At 32.3% G+C, this 15,744-nt stretch overlaps 4 protein-coding genes across 11 annotated transcripts; 2 read left to right on the top strand and 2 right to left on the bottom strand.

Moving 5' to 3' along the window:
- Window positions 1-3,533: 3,533 nt before the first annotated feature.
- Window positions 3,534-7,165, bottom strand: LOC122532196 (dymeclin). Of its 5 annotated transcripts, none has more exons than XM_043660750.1 (12): window positions 7,073-7,165; window positions 6,218-6,521; window positions 5,930-6,133; window positions 5,598-5,842; window positions 5,307-5,522; window positions 5,013-5,188; window positions 4,810-4,935; window positions 4,625-4,738; window positions 4,333-4,548; window positions 4,084-4,266; window positions 3,884-4,000; window positions 3,534-3,757 (listed from the first exon to the last, which is right to left on the bottom strand). In XM_043660750.1, exons 2-12 carry the CDS (start codon window positions 6,502-6,504, stop codon window positions 3,611-3,613), a joined length of 2,031 nt encoding a protein of 676 aa, XP_043516685.1. In that variant the 5' UTR covers window positions 6,505-6,521; window positions 7,073-7,165; the 3' UTR covers window positions 3,534-3,610. The 5 variants fall into 5 exon arrangements, with proteins under 5 accessions (XP_043516685.1, XP_043516687.1, XP_043516686.1 ...); XM_043660752.1 differs by having other exon boundaries at window positions 7,143-7,164; XM_043660751.1 differs by having other exon boundaries at window positions 6,960-7,077.
- Window positions 7,060-11,497, top strand: LOC122532195 (IQ motif-containing protein H-like). Its single transcript, XM_043660748.1, has 9 exons — window positions 7,060-7,274; window positions 7,383-7,588; window positions 7,832-8,245; window positions 8,376-8,883; window positions 9,025-10,195; window positions 10,260-10,515; window positions 10,663-10,864; window positions 11,021-11,300; window positions 11,398-11,497. Exons 2-8 carry the CDS (start codon window positions 7,437-7,439, stop codon window positions 11,288-11,290), a joined length of 2,973 nt encoding a protein of 990 aa, XP_043516683.1. The 5' UTR covers window positions 7,060-7,274; window positions 7,383-7,436; the 3' UTR covers window positions 11,291-11,300; window positions 11,398-11,497.
- On the top strand, window positions 11,071-14,504 carry LOC122532197 (mitochondrial 2-oxoglutarate/malate carrier protein-like). Of its 4 annotated transcripts, none has more exons than XM_043660757.1 (7): window positions 11,071-11,137; window positions 11,905-12,114; window positions 12,469-12,602; window positions 12,721-12,891; window positions 12,997-13,096; window positions 13,170-13,368; window positions 14,304-14,504. In XM_043660757.1, the coding sequence occupies exons 2-6, from the start codon at window positions 11,933-11,935 to the stop codon at window positions 13,366-13,368; spliced, it is 786 nt and encodes a 261-aa protein (XP_043516692.1). In that variant the 5' UTR covers window positions 11,071-11,137; window positions 11,905-11,932; the 3' UTR covers window positions 14,304-14,504. The 4 variants fall into 4 exon arrangements, with proteins under 4 accessions (XP_043516692.1, XP_043516689.1, XP_043516690.1 ...); XM_043660754.1 differs by lacking the exon at window positions 11,071-11,137 and adding an exon at window positions 11,577-11,675; XM_043660755.1 differs by lacking the exon at window positions 11,071-11,137 and adding an exon at window positions 11,577-11,675 and having other exon boundaries at window positions 13,170-13,372; window positions 14,304-14,361.
- On the bottom strand, window positions 14,001-15,322 carry LOC122532198 (mitochondrial 2-oxoglutarate/malate carrier protein-like). The gene is made up of 5 exons (XM_043660759.1): window positions 15,108-15,322; window positions 14,877-15,013; window positions 14,599-14,769; window positions 14,294-14,393; window positions 14,001-14,200 (listed from the first exon to the last, which is right to left on the bottom strand). The coding sequence occupies exons 1-5, from the start codon at window positions 15,320-15,322 to the stop codon at window positions 14,008-14,010; spliced, it is 816 nt and encodes a 271-aa protein (XP_043516694.1). The 3' UTR covers window positions 14,001-14,007.
- Between the last annotated feature and the right edge of the window lie 422 nt (window positions 15,323-15,744).

The raw sequence follows: 15,744 nt of genomic DNA, 5'->3' as shown, positions 1-15,744 counted from the left end.
AAGCAGCAGCCGATAAAAGAAGAAAAAAAAAATCGTAATAATGAATCACGATAATAACGATAACAATAATAATAATAATAATAATAACGATAATAGTAATAATAGTAATAGTAATAATAATAACGATATTAACATTAATACGCTAATAATAATAACAATAATATTAATAACGATTTACGGTAATCGACGTTTAATCTTAGACATTAACGTTTAACGCTAACAGTATGAATAATGATAACGCTAACGATACTACTAATGAAATAGCACTACTAACTAAAGTGAAAAAAACAGATGACAGAGAGAGAGAGAGAGAGAGAGAGAGAGAATAGTAACCGCTAATCGATAAGAGTCTAACGAGTTTAAATGGGTTCGAACAAATGGAAATTGATAAGGTATAACGATAATAATGTGTAACTGAGGATAGAGGATAATAAATCGCCTGTCCATTGCCTGTGTGTGTCGCGTGAGGAGGAACGACGCGAAGTATGCAAAATATTTAAAAGAAAAGAGAAGAAAAGAAAAGAAAAGAGGGGGCAAAAAAAAAAAAAAAGAAAACCGGGTACCTACAAAGTGACGTGCCTTTGAGACTCTTCGAAGCGAACGATCCCGTGTTAGCTTTCGACTCCGTGGTCCGTGGGACCCCGTGTCTGTTGTTGTTGTGCCCGTTATTGCGCGTTTTTCACCCCCCCCCTACCCCCTCTACCTCCTCCTCCTCCTCCTCCTCCGCCCTCCCCTCGAGGGAAGAGTCGAGTTCCGGTCGGCCCGCGTCCGCGACACCTGGCAACGAATCTCCACCGAATATTTTTTTTCCAGTCGCGAGCCCGTTACCCTCGCTTATTTACCTAGAGATTATAGATAGATCGGCGGCAGTCGCGAAACGATCGGGGAGAGAAGAAAATTGAGAGCGCGGCGTGAGAAAGGGAGAGAGTGTGCGCGTGTGCATGCAAGAGAGAGAGAGAGAGAGAGAGAGAGAGAATTGGCGTAACGTCGGGTAACGAGCGAAATAATTGAACATGTAATTGATAATCCTTATTCCTTAGTGCGGTGAAGAGAGAGAGAGAGTGAGAGAGAGAAGCGAAGACGAATATTTTGGAACGATTTAAAACTCGACGGGGCGAGTCTACGGGGACGAGAGAAAGAAAGAAAGAAAGAGAGAGAGAGACAAATGAAGGAAATAAACACAATGTCCATGTTGCTAGAACATTAGCGGTGAGAAGTAGTTTTTGCGTATAGCGACACGTGTTAGTTTAAAACTTTTAGTCCTTAGTCGCGAGCGAGACAGGAGCAGCACTGATTGTGTGTGCGTGTGTGTGTGCGAGAGAGAGAGTGAGTGAAAGGGAATCACAAGCGAAAAAAAGAAGAGGGTGTGTCGCGTGGACGATAAAAATTGAGAATGTTCAGGTTCGTGCACTGTTGAGTGAGAACGCAGTTAGGCGTGCGCGAGAGATCGCGAGTAGTAGTAGAACGGAAGTACAGAAGATGACGAAGGGAGAGGACTGCGTCCGAGAAAGCAGCAGCAGCAGCAGCAGCAGCAGCAGCGACAGAAGAAGAAGAAAAAAAAAAAGAAAAGAAACGAACGAAGAGACGACGGAGAGTGAGACACTGCGGATAAACATACGCGAAGCATAGTAGACACACGTAGATTAAAGAGAGAAAAAGAAAAAAAAAAAAAGTTAGGAAATAGAATATTTAGGTGAAGTTATCGAGCCCGTTCCTTCATATTAGATATGGTAGCCATTAGAGATGCCCGGCACGCCTCGAAACGAGGACACAAAAAACGTGGTCTGCACCTATCGAAACTGACGCGCAAGATAGAACAGAAAAAGAGAGAGCTTCGCCTCCGACTTCTTTTGTTTCTCACGGAAGAGGAAGAAAAGGAGGAAGAAGAAGAAGAGGAAAGAAAATGGAGGAGCATTGGACAAACGTCCGCTTGTCGTTTCCTCGAGCCGTTACGTTCTTCTCGATGCATTCCACACTGCGTTTCGTTCGTCACACACTTTCATCCGGTCGATCTATCTCGACGGACCGCGAGGGAAAATCGCGGCCGAGTCACACTATCGGAGCAATAAAAAGAAACACAGAGAGAAAGAGAGAGAGAGAGAGAGAGAGAGTGTGTGTGTGTGTGTGTGTGTGTGTGTGTATATGTATTTCTGAAAGAGAGACAGAATGGAAGAAGAAAACGTAGCTCGAAATCGGATCGGCCGATTGCCAGGCGACATCGACGCGGCGAGCGCGGAGAACAAATTTCACGCGGGCGAATGATTGAATAAAACTGGGGATGCATCGAACTGGGTGGGCAGGAGCACAACGTCAACGAAACGACGGATGAAGAGAGAGAGAAAGAGAACGTGTGTGTGTGTATGTTTGCGCGTGTGTGTGTACCGTGTATCCATTGTAGTCGCGCGTAAATTATTATAAATACGAAAGCATATTGATATTACCGAAGTATATAATATATGTATATATATATATATATATATATATATATATATATATATATATATATATATATATTATTAAATTAAAATCATTTTCAACATTAACAGCATTGATTGCAAGTGTATACAAATGCAATTATACTATGCCATTTTTTAATTTTCATTAAATAGTTTCCATACAATATTTTGCTTTATGTGCTTATATTTACAATTAAATATGATAAACAAAATGTAACTAGACAGTTTCGTGATATAAATAATAATCTACAACGTTCACATCTCTTACAAGTCAAATTATATAGTATTATTAAATTTCAGCTTTGAAATCACTTTTAACATTTACAATATAATGTTTAGAAATCATTTTTTATAATTTTTTAAAAAGCGGAGATTATAATAAATAACAGAGTTAGGTATCTTTTTTTTTAAACACAATTTACTTAAAATTTTCCCTTATCATTTTTATTACAAAAAATTTTAATAATATGTCGAAAATGTTGTTTAGCATGAATATCCAACTGGAAATTTTAATATCTAATTTATATTCTTTTGTGAATGATATAAAATGTTTACGTTTCACTCTTACCCATGGTGTGAATTTTTATGACGCTCCAGTTGAATATTTAGACATTTTTATTCATTAATGATATTTAATTTAAACAATAATGTAACTTTTATAAAATGATAAGTTGCAAACCATTCTTAACAATACATAATTTTACGATGTTAAGCCAATTTCATTATTGTACAATGAATGAATTAAGTAGTATTATTTATAATTAACGTAAATAATATCATTAATTAGGCTTATGCATATGAAAACAAATCTTAAAACATTCCACGATTTCATAATGTTATTTTAGTTAACGATTAAATTTAGATAATAGTTGTTTGAACAAATTGGTGTTATTTTAAAAAATTAATGTGATTGAGTGAAATAATAACAAAGGCAAGAGATAAGTACTAACAAATCGATTTCGGACATAAAATGAATATATATTGTTTTAGAGTAGTCTCTATTCTCTTGCTTTGATTACTTTTACAATAAACAATATATATATTGATTTTTTTTTGTATCAAATAAATATTTCATGAAGAAATACCACTTTCAATACTTCTTACTTGTCTTCTATTGCATATGTTTACTGCAAATAGCAGCTTTTGTCTCAGTATCAGCAAACGATAATCGTTGTTTGTTCACCAGTATGAGCATTCCAATGTAAGAGAGCACTTTGACACACGACACTCCATACATAAGGAATAAAGAATTCTTCTGGTTGTTCCTCTTCCACATATTTAAATTTTAATTCTGGAAATTTCTATATAATGCACAGGCAAATTAAATAATAAAATTAAACGAATGTTCACTATAGTATGCATGTATAAAAAAAAATAGTTGAATTTATTTGATATATTTTCACATATTAAATATAGATGAAACATACCCTTAAGCGGTCACGTGGCCATTCACTAGTACCTTGCTGAATTGTACTTAATACTTGGCTCACACCAAGTTGTGATTGATCTTTTTGTTCCAATTTATAAGAGAAAAAATTTATGACCTGATGGATACAATTTAGAAATTATGTTATATAATTCGAAATCAAAAAATATAAAATTTTTTAGAGAATCTATATTTACTTACAGAATCTATGTTCTGCACAATGTCTTGAAATGCTGAATGCATCCTAAATGGTTGAAAAATATCTTTTTTATATAAAAGAGTATATATTAAGTTTGGATTATGTGCGAGTCTATGAGTTAAACAACTATTTATGATCTCTAGTACCATTCGTAAAACTTCTTCCAGTATTGTTAAGTCTTGGATCTGAAATGTAGTATGTGATTATTATTCAGTATAAATTATTTATTACAAATTATTGCAAAATCTTACTAAATCTGTGTTTGCCGTTGTTCCATTGACTGTAATAGTAGTACTGTCAGAAGAAACAGAAGGTTGCGTGCGTATTTTTGTTTCTAATCTAGCATGCTTTTTTGCAAGAGTTTCAAACAAACTCAATAATCTTTGACTAACATATGGATGTAAAGATGTAAACTGTGCTGACATATTTGCCAAAGCTGCTAAACAATTTGTATGGAGATATTTATCCTGTGAAAATATATAAACATATTATTACTCAGAATAGCTTCAAATTAATTTCTCATCATATTTATGTCTACTTTACCCTCATTTTGAACATATTATATTGTATGGTTCTTATAACAACAAGAATTAAAAGACCTCCTAATGATATTTCACTTATCGATCTTTCTGTATACCAACTCACACCCTTAAGCATCTGAAAATTAATAATTATCATTAATTATTTAAAATTTCATATATCTCCATACAGTATTTTAAAATACGTACTATTTCATGTATTCTCTTGTTAAATGTTTCATCTTCACTTAAAATTAAAAGAATAATAAGAGACATATAAATATGATGTGATGTATTGTTTGGAGCATGATACAATATTTGAAGTATTGGTATTACCTGCAAAATAAAATTCTATATAATACATTTTAAACTCATAATACTTTAAATGATTAATAAATTAAGTTTGCATTCACCAATAGTTGTATATCTGCTCTTCTCATGATATTTTGTTTTACACTTGAATTCCTATGGAGCAACATGTATAATAATAATGTAACTTCATCTGTATTTGGTATTTTACATATGGTATTGTACAATTTATTTAAATTAAACCTAAATGCGCCTTTTGCTTGCATTGTGGTATAGTCTTCTAAAAAATATATAATTATTTCAGAATTAATTAATAGCAGAATATTCATGAATTTATACAGATTTCTTATATTATTCAATATTTGAAAGTTAACGTAGAGATTCATTAAATTGCTAACCTTGCATATCAACAAATGTAAAAAGTGCATTCCTATAAGGATTTTGAGTTGCAGTACAATGATTTGTTAATACCAATAGGAGTAATAATGATTGACTAGCAAGAGGTGTTTCTGTATCACGTTTTCGTTCTTCTTCTTCAGAAGTACCATTACTTGTAACTTGTACATGTTTTAAACTACTACCGATACCCATTGTAATTACATTCCACAATCCAGCTAAAATGTTTATAAACATAAATATTTTTATGAAAAAAATATTCTATTCTAATACAGAAGTATTGCTAAACATACCTGCTAGACTAAAAACAATACTTCCTCCTGGTTGCTGGGTAAGTAAACCAGGAGGAGCATGTTCTTGTTGCACAAAATTATGCAGCAATGTACACACCATTGCTGGTGCATGTTCGCTAGAATGCGAATGCATTGCTATTCTATAGATACAACTGTATTCAGCTGCAGTTTGTGAAAAAAGTTGTACAGAAAGTAATACGAGTAAGCAATTTATAGCTTCTAGATGAACCACATATGTGAACTCACTGTAAAATAAAATTTTATAAATCACTTATCATTTTAAAATACTGTTAAATTAATGAAATAATATAAAATTATCATAATTTACTCACCACAATGGCACATCTGTTATGATATCAACTAATGCTTCAAAAAGATCTTTTAATCTATAAGATGAATTAGATTGCGTTGGCACTGGCAACTGTGGTGCTTCTATATGTTTTATCATTTCTTCTTCACCCACTGTTTCAATTAAATATTTCAATATACATCTTACTGTAAATAATGCATTGTAAGTCTGCCAGGCCGATATGATTCTACGAAATATAATTAAATATAACATGAACAATAAATTACTTTTATAATCCTACATGTAAAATATAGCAATAAAACTCACATACTTTTGATTCTGCATTGATGCAAGTAAATTACTGGCACGTATAAGAGCAACTTGTATCAGACTACCAAAGTTGCCAGTGGCTAAATTATTAGCCAACAACTGTTGGCACGAGGAATCCAGTCGAGAGTCTAGTTCTATCTGGTCACTCCTTGTAACAGGTGGTCTCATATTGTAAGATAAAAATGTATTCCAAAATGGATCATTTGGAAGAATACTCTTTTTCCCACAAAACCTTTCCAGATAAACATTTTTTGATAGATCATCGTATCGACTTGGTGTCGTACCCATTGCCTCGCTTTAAATTTCTAGAAACGCACACTTAATTATTACAACTGAAGTTCCAATATAAGTTAAAGCAATATTTTTTTATTTCTATCTTAACATATATATTAGCAACTTGTTTTTAACGATTTCATATCATAGGTTACATCTGTTATAATTCTTGGTGTATAAAATTGTGTATAAACTACAACAGAGGTAACTTGTAAATGCACTGAATTACATCAACAAAGGCAAAATACAAAACATTTCAGTTACATGAAAACACCGTATAACAACATACTTTGACAATCCACTGTCATAGATTGCAAAATTTCAATAATGGTTTCTAGGTATGAACTTCAGTTTCATACACCGTCGCCTTTATATCTCTACGTGTTTTTCGCGTCGAAATTATCATTAAATATCTTTTCGCAACGCGTTTGTAGGCAATGCGAGTACGAGTTAATACGAAGAAATATAACCTCTTCGCATGTCAACCGAGCACTTTACAAATATATAGATAAATCAAAATGAGCGCCATCTTCGTTATTCGTTAAATGTCATGCGTTCAATAGTTAAGTTAATAATAATTTACAATCGTGTTGATTTTTTTACGAAGAAATACAATTGAAAAATAAAAGAAAGAAAATTAAGATATATGTTACATTTGACATATGGAAACAGGTTCCACATCATTAAGATGACGTACCAATATGTCGTAATGTGATTATAACGATAATTGATAAGTTTGAATTTCGATGAGTGCAGTGACTACATTTTAGAACGATCATATCAATGTATATTTTATCATATAATTTTAAGTGTAAAACGAAATCATTATAAAATAGAGAAGACTCTGTTAAAACGTTGTAACATTTACGTTTGTCTTAAATGATTATTTTTAGAGCGAAACATTGTCTATGTCAGGACTTCTTATTCTTATTCTCTAAACCATTACAATGAATCGTCATCATAAATTATTGCAAACTGAAGAATTGTATTCTGAATCTATAGACATGATAAAATCCGCTATCAGAGAATTACAAGGACAAATTAAACCGATACAAAAATTCATCGGTGATCGCAAAAGAGATATAACTAGACTCAGCAGGTTGGTTCGCAATGAGCAAAGTTTAACCTGACGCCTGAAATTTAGATCGAAATTTGAAGTTCAAAGCCTTTTAGTTTTCCTTTTTTCTCGTACACAATAACACGAAATTGTAAATTCAAGGGAAAAGAAATTAAATGCTCAAACATTTTCATTCATGTATAAATATCATCTTAGCTTTTTAACACAGTATTGATATCTTAGCCATTTGTTAATTATCTTTGTCTTTCATTTTTTTGCGGATAGAATGGAGAAGACTGACGATTCTAATTCTTTGGAATCCACACGATTGTTCTACGAGTACATTTTGGAGGAACTTATAAATATTGAGCGAACATGCGAGGAATGTTTCGTGCGTTTGAATATCGATTTATTAACGGCAACGAAAGATCGTACACAACCACCGTTTTACTTATCTCCGGAGGAAATAAGGAAATCTTTTCGTACATATTGCGACGTGTTCGACGAAGCAGAGCAGGAATCCTGTCGCTGTTTTTGGGAGAATAAACTCGAATGGGATCTCGATGATACTCAGGATATCCTGGCCAAACCAAGAGTAATCGGGCGAACCGAGTTCGATGAGCATGACTTGAATTTCATACAAGAAATCCTTTGTCTTAGATCGCGTATGTTCTCCTTACCGAGGAAACGAACTAACTTGTAGGTAACTTCCTTAGTTCTATTTAGTATTTTCTTTATCGCATTCACCGAGTTTTTGGAGATCTTTTGAAAATTGAAGAGATAAACTTGGAATGTTGTTCTATTTAATAAAAGATTGATCTTCTTCTAGTAAAAGCGGTCACGATATCATTCATGACACTGCCAACGGCAAATATCGAGCGAGTATTCGATTATCGTTGGAGACTAAGGATTTCCTTCAACTTCTTAAGCACAGGGAAGCTTCCCGCGTTTTTTCGCACACCGATGAATTATTGAAATTAAAAAGCTTGAAATTCATTGACGGAAAGTTCAAGACTAACGACACTTGGATGAAGATTTTAGACGTTCATGGGAATCTTAATGAATCGAGGTGGCATTTAGTGCTTTGCCCCCAGATCGAGAAAATTTTAACTAGACGCGCGGTACCGCTACTGCGCTTGAATCCGCGTGCCACTTTCAACTTTTTATCAAGGATTACGAATTTCGCGAGTTTCACACTGTCGAGGGCAGATATAATTCCTCTGTTGAAATATAAAAATGATGATACTTGGTTGACCAGTTGGAAATTTCAGTTCAAGATGATAGATGGCAAAAACATAGCTGCGACAGTGATACAAGCTTTCTGGCGTGGTTATTGGGTAAATATGTATCATAGCTTCTTAATAGTGATAAATTAATTTTTTGCTAATCATTAAAAAGTTGATTTCTGAAAACCTTCATAGAAAGATTTCAAAGACATTTACACACAAAATACTGATATGTAAATCTGTTCTACGTAGCTACGGAAAAAGAAATGGCACTCGAATCGTCTTTACATAGCTGCGAGTCTTATGTGGTTCTTTTGGTTGTCAGTAAGGGCAAGAAAAGAAATGCACCGGCGTTATCTCAAGAAAATGCTCGTCTCTTTGCAAGCTACTCGAGACCTTGCTCTAAAGTTAAGCAATGAGTACGACTCTATAATCGAACAGCCTCATGTGATCTTGCATCTACCATCCCTCGGTCTTCCTCCGGAATTACGTCGAGTGTTCAATCCAAAGATGTTTGCGATTTACCAGAACATCACAATCTTTCGAATATGTTCCGTGCGCAATCCAAAAGCTGAAGTAGTTTACATTCTCCCCGTGAAGCCTACTCAAGATTTACTACTGATGTACAGCGACTTTATTGAGTCGATATCGCCCGACGAAGACGTGGCGAAACGGATTACCTTCATCGCACTTTCACAAGCGGACACTTTCAATAAACTATCTTTAAACGTTTCTAGGATCCTTCACTGTTCTCAAGAATCGCTCACTGAAATTGAGAAGAAAATCGCTGGCAAGTCTGCTTATTTTGTGCCATACTTTGTCGACGAATGCGACATGAGGTTGGCTGGAAGTTTCAATATTCCTCTGTTAAGCACTGACATGGAGGTGCAAAAAAAATTTGTAAACGCTTCAGACATATCTGAAATGATAGACAATCTTGGCCTTTTACAGCCACCGCATAAAAAGAACATAACAGACTATGAAACTCTTTGCACGTCTCTATCTGAGTTGCTGGTGCTTCATACTGAGATTAGTATGTGGCTTATCAAATTGAACTATGGTACTGCTAGAAAGCACAGTGCAATTTTTTTGATTAATCATATTAGTATGCCATTTATGCCGATGTTGAGGCGTGAACGAGAGAAACATGGTGATTATTGGATGGAGCAACCAAGTTTGAGAGAGGAATTCCTTCAGAAAGTGAAGGACCATCTGCCGAAAGTCATACCCAACGTGATTCGAGTGTCGAAGATGTATAATACTTGGGAGATGTTCTATACTCATATGCAAAAATTCGGGTGTCTGCTGCAGGCTATCCCGGCGGAAAAGAATCCCAAGACGATTATGGTTTCTTTGTTTGTTCCTGGAAAAGCGACTAAGAAGAAACCGATATGGTTGGGAACCGTGGATAAAATAAATTTAGGTACTATATTTTATTCATCTTATTAGCTTAAATTTATATTCGTGATTACATATTTCAATAACAGAAGCTGCCTATTCGACGACCATTTACATGTTACCTCAAACTTCATTGGACATTACCAAGATACAACCAACAGTGAATAAATTTGCCAGAAAAATACAAGATGCAGGATTTTTCGGTTATTTAAGCATTGAATGCTATTGTTATTTACATGAGCAAGAGGAAAAACTGGTGGTATTGTTATTGAATATATTTCCTTATTATTCGTACGCCCAAAGTTACATTGATTGGATGAAATTCGCGATCGGAGGAGATTATGAGTAAATTAAGAATTTTTTAAATTTTGAAATAAAATATAGTAACAATCAATTTTATAAGTAAAATATTTTACTTATAAAATGTTCTTTCAAAAAAAGTTTTTAATTAAAAACGGAAGTATTGAAAATTGTTGTTTTATATCTAAACAGTGTTGAGAGTGACCACTTTATCGCCGATATTTCAATAGACCCACGCCTGGAAAGAAGAAGATCATCTTTCTTGTTTATAGAACGGACACCTGAATGGAATGAAACTGTGAAAAGATATGCGGTCACAATTACTCAATTACATCACAGTAAATTTCCAACATATCGGTGGCCAGACCTTAAAAATTTATTCGAGGAGTGTGATGTATGTTCGTTTATTATCTTTTAAAAAATTGTTAAGAAATTTCTTTGCAAGAAAATCATTTGCCACATGATTTTTAGTGATTGTAAATTCTCAACAGAACTTGCCAACTCGCTGTTTGCGATGTCGTGTGATCTTTAATAAATTATTTATTTACAGATCGAATATGATAGAAAAAAACGACAAGGATCTAGTATAATATTACACGATGGTGAAATTCGAAATTTCGGTAAAATGGTTGCCGTTAGTTCTGCTATGATCACTACGTTAAAAATGGTACGTGACAATCTGACGAAATTGCATGAAACTCTGCTGAAGAGATCGAGAGTAAAGTCAGAAACGAATTTACCAACTCTCATTGATTTCTTTTCGAAACTCTCTCTTGATTATAAAAACGTAGCTACTGATAAGTGCTTGTCAACTTCTTAAATTGTTATATGTACGTATCTGTCGATTTTATTATTTTTTGTGTCAATGATGTAAAATATAATAAATTTTTAACTTGATACTTTGTAATTCTCTATTTTAATTTTTAGAAATTCGAAACTGTTATTAAAGAATTTGTTATTAATCGCATTGCAATGAAATACGAAGTTATTGGTTTTAATTTTCAAAAGATGCTATGTTCAAGAGCTAGAAATCGTAGACGTAGAAATCAAATATCACATGTAACTAAATTTGAGTATGATTTGATATAATATTTTCTTTAATTTCCCAAAAGTGTGATATCAAACTATGGTTCAATGTTATTCCTAATTAGTCAGGATAGAACACTGCCTCCTTATGTCAACTTCATTATTGGAGGAATATCAGGGTAAAATATTAACGAATATATGTAATTCCTTATTCAAAAGTTTCCAATATTTTAATTTAGGTAATTTTGCAAATTTATTTTTTATTTTAAACATAATTGCGAAATTAATTTACTTTGGATCTATTTTACAAACTTTAGGAAATAGTAATTAAATTTATTTTTTTCAAACTGTCTTTTATCTTATGTTCATGTAACAATATGTAAAAAACAAAATTACATGATCATACAGTTGCGTGGCAGTAACTGCATCGCATCCCATGGATTCAACTAAGGTACGAATGCAAATCTTGAGAACTCCCTTGAAAGAGACAATATACAATACTTTTAGAGAACATGGAATGCAAGGATTTTATATCGGCTGGACTGCAGGCATAGTACGACAATTAACATATACTACGGCAAGACTTGGAATATATAATACATTATATGATTTGGCCACGTAAGCATACTTTCATTCAAATTTAATTAAATAATAATTACCAAGAAGTCCGCTCTATTGAATTTTCAAAACATTAAATCATTAAATATAATAATATTTCGTTTAATTTTGTTTAACAAAATTATTGCAAATAGAAAATATTTTAAAAATAATATGAAATTATCTCACTTTGTTTTTCAAGTATGTATATGTTTTAAGGACTAATTACAAGTGGTATTGAGTTGGATATGTTGAGTTGGAAATATTAATGCAAATTTGATGGAAATGCTAATATGTTCAAACAATAAGAAAATCTTAATATTAAAATATAATATATTTGTAAGTTTACAAGTAAAAGTCAAATATATGATTTAGAATGTATTTTGGCCGTTTAAATTATCCTACAATGGTCTGCATCGGAATGTTCTCTGGTATTTGTGGTTCATTTGTTGGAACGCCGGCCGATTTGGTTCTAGTTCGTATGATAGGTGATATACGCTTACCACCTGGTGAGTATATATTTTGGTTAATTTTATTTTTATTTTAGTTATATGAAGTGGTAACGATTTACGTAATTTGGATTTACAATTATAAAAAGATACAAAATCAAAGAACGAATATTTTTAGAAAAGCGACGAAATTACAGAAATGTCTTTCACGGATTAATGGACATTGGAAAAACAGAAGGTATTCGGGGATTGTGGAGAGGAGCTGTGCCAACAATGACCAGAGCAGCGATTGTGAATGGAGCACAGTTAGGCACTTACAGTAGAGCGAAAATGATGTGGAAAGATACAGGTATTGACTGTCGTAATGATTATTGGTGATCAACGTTGTTAAATTATTCAGAATCTTGAAAAATAAAATGAATTTTTGAAATTAAATAAATTCAATCAACAATAGGTTTACTTGAAGAAGGCGTATTATTATCATTTTGTTCAGCGATGATATCTGGATTTGTAGTGACTGTAACATCACTCCCTGTGGATGTAGCTAAAACTAGGTAATTGCCGGGATTTTAATAAATTAATACAATGATTTTGATTGACATTCTCATCTACAATTATATATGACAGAATACAAAGTTGGACTTTACCATCGAAACCACCAGGAATTATTACTGCAATTATTACCATAATAAAAACTGAAGGAATATCATCACTGTGGCGTGGGTTTTTGCCAACTTATAGTAGAGCAGCTCCACATGCTGTGGTTACCATGGTGTGCGTCGATAAATTGAGAGAAATGTATCTTAAATTTTTCTCACCAGCATGAGTGAGTTTTAATAAATCTTTTTTATACTAAAAATTTACTTCAATCATTTATGATATGAAGGAGATAATAGATTATGGAAATTGAATTCATCATTTGATAATGTACAAATTAATTTTAATGATGATACTATGTCAAGTTAAAATATTACTATACATACAAGAAAATATAAATTAGCATTACTTTTGCAAATTTATCTTGAATTTTCTGTTATTTGCACCTTTTTTTTATGATAAAATTAAGGATATAAATCTATGACAATCGAATAATATATAAATGATAAAAGCTAATAATTTTTAATTATGGATATAAATAAAATAATAATAAAGTATGAATACAATTTTTAATTAGCGAATTAACAGAAGAAGTATTAAAATGTGTTTAGAAGCATTATCTTAGTCATTATTAGAGAATTGTAAACAAATAACTAAGTAAACGTAATTGTAAATATACTTTATTTATAAATGTATAAATTTTGTCGTACATGTCACTTAAATATCTGTTACAAAAGATTCATATATAGTTCAATACAGTACAATAATATGATACAATACAATACAATACGTATAATTATATATGCATAACAAACACATATATATATAAGAAAACAGTCATTAAAATTTCCCTACCTTTGTTATACACTTATGTCGCGTATAGTCTGTATAGTTTGACGATTTGTTCATTAATTAGAAGCGTTAGTACCGTATGTGGGCCTACTCTACAATACGTAGGCCAGAAACCTTTCCAGAGTGCCTTTATACCTTCAGATCTTGCTATCGACATTAACATTATGATCATACCAGGTGGTTTTCCTACGTCTTTTAAATTTTGTATTCTGAAAGTATGTCATAAAAATTGCTTTAGAAATGCTAGTTCAATATCATAATATTAAAATAATTTATGAATAAGAAAGTTAATATTATTTCACCTTGTTTTAGTTACATCGAATGGCATAGAATTGAAGGTAGTGAGGAATCCAGATAACATTGATGCAGAGAAGTGTAGACCAATACCTTCCGGTATACGCACTGTGAAATAAAATGTATCTGATACTTCCATATATTATATGCATATATTTTATATAAAATCTTGTAAGTAGATAACATTTAAAGTTTGTAATATAATATTTTTAAGCTAATTATTCTATCGTTTCTTTCTAACTATTTTTTACAACTATATGCTTTTAAAATAATTCCATAAAAAGTGAAGAAAAGCGAAATATAGGATAGATACTTTTTGAAGATATTAAAAATTTGGCTTGACTATAAGTTGCAAGTTGTGACACATTAACAACCACCGCTCGTCCCATCGTTGCTACACTTCCCCTCCAAAGAGTGGTGACTCCTTCTTCTCGAGATATCCTTGTAAATGCGTTGAACACGTTTTTGTAATTCCTCCGTTGCTCTGTATAAAATGTAATATCAAAATAACGAATTGTTGTAGGTATAAGAAAGGAATCAAAAGAGATATTAAAATACGTGAAATATAATTAAATGATAAATAATAATAACCTGGTGGTAATCTGCCATCAGCTGTCATTCTTACAAGGGCTACTTCCGCTGGTGTACCAACAAAAGCTCCTATAGATCCTGCTGTAGCTGCCATCAGTGATAGTACACCAAAATTAGGTTTGCCCACGTAATTCTGCCTGAAAGTACATGAATTTAAAAATACGTAAGAATAAAACGTAGTTCTTAATTTTGATCGTATTATTTTTAAAAGAAACTCTAATTTGAACTTACTTCCAGTATTCTTGTAGTTGATTGTATATACCAAGCCTTACAGTGGTATAGGTTGCCTGTCGTACAAGACCAGCACTAAGTCCAGAATAAAATTTGAGAATGCCCTCATCTTTATATATGGAGGTGATAACTTTGCCGACCGAAATTTTTTCTCTTTGTATTTGAATTCGATTCTTTATTACATCCATAGGATGAACAAAACATGTCGCTGCCATCCTGGAAAATTTGCATTACAAAGCCACTAAGATTACATAACTCTGAAAAATTAAATTATTCTGAAAAATGAATGAACAATGAATTGAATAAATTTTATGATTAAACATTAAAAGATAAGATTCTTTGATCTATTAAATTTGTGTAATGCAAAATTAAATTTAATTATTAATTAAATTTAGTTTAAATATTTAATAATTCGCCATTTTTTATTACGATATCATTTGTTTATGTCATTTTATATTTTACTTTCAGAGATATGTAAAAGATAAAATAAAGTGGCAATAAAGAATAGAATATTTAAAATTATACTAACATACCCCGAAAGGCCAGCATTTATAAAATTAAACAAAGGAGGTAAAGGCTTCTTTTTCTTTTCCTCTGGCTCTTTATCAGACATTTTAAATATTTTTTCAGTCCTCGT

Source organism: Frieseomelitta varia, unplaced genomic scaffold, assembly GCF_011392965.1.
Source record: "Frieseomelitta varia isolate USP_RPSP 00005682 unplaced genomic scaffold, Fvar_1.2 scaffold_442, whole genome shotgun sequence".
Lineage (NCBI taxonomy): Eukaryota > Metazoa > Arthropoda > Insecta > Hymenoptera > Apidae > Frieseomelitta > Frieseomelitta varia.
Note: the sequence above shows the minus strand (reverse complement) of the source record. Positions and strands in the feature narration are given on the sequence as shown.

What these genes read in the sequence shown, in the direction of transcription:
- LOC122532196 (XM_043660750.1), bottom strand. Translation starts at nt 6,504, where the DNA reads ATGGGTACGACACCAAGTCGATACGATGATCTATCAAAAAATGTTTAT. An exon ending in ACAAGAGAATACATGAAATA is followed by an intron (nt 4,739 to 4,809) that starts GTACGTATTTTA and finishes ATTAATTTTCAG; the next exon opens with ATGCTTAAGGGTGTGAGTTG. An exon ending in TTGTGCAGAACATAGATTCT is followed by an intron (nt 4,001 to 4,083) that starts GTAAGTAAATAT and finishes TGTATCCATCAG; the next exon opens with GTCATAAATTTTTTCTCTTA.
- LOC122532195 (XM_043660748.1), top strand. Translation starts at nt 7,437, where the DNA reads ATGAATCGTCATCATAAATTATTGCAAACTGAAGAATTGTATTCTGAA. An exon ending in CCGAGGAAACGAACTAACTT is followed by an intron (nt 8,246 to 8,375) that starts GTAGGTAACTTC and finishes ATCTTCTTCTAG; the next exon opens with TAAAAGCGGTCACGATATCA. An exon ending in ATTTATTCGAGGAGTGTGAT is followed by an intron (nt 10,865 to 11,020) that starts GTATGTTCGTTT and finishes ATTTATTTACAG; the next exon opens with ATCGAATATGATAGAAAAAA.
- LOC122532197 (XM_043660754.1), top strand. Translation starts at nt 11,605, where the DNA reads ATGTTATTCCTAATTAGTCAGGATAGAACACTGCCTCCTTATGTCAAC. An exon ending in TGATATACGCTTACCACCTG is followed by an intron (nt 12,603 to 12,720) that starts GTGAGTATATAT and finishes GAATATTTTTAG; the next exon opens with AAAAGCGACGAAATTACAGA. An exon ending in GTGGATGTAGCTAAAACTAG is followed by an intron (nt 13,097 to 13,169) that starts GTAATTGCCGGG and finishes TATATATGACAG; the next exon opens with AATACAAAGTTGGACTTTAC.
- LOC122532198 (XM_043660759.1), bottom strand. Translation starts at nt 15,322, where the DNA reads ATGGCAGCGACATGTTTTGTTCATCCTATGGATGTAATAAAGAATCGA. An exon ending in CAACTACAAGAATACTGGAA is followed by an intron (nt 15,014 to 15,107) that starts GTAAGTTCAAAT and finishes ATGTACTTTCAG; the next exon opens with GCAGAATTACGTGGGCAAAC. An exon ending in TGATGGCAGATTACCACCAG is followed by an intron (nt 14,770 to 14,876) that starts GTTATTATTATT and finishes CATTTTATACAG; the next exon opens with AGCAACGGAGGAATTACAAA.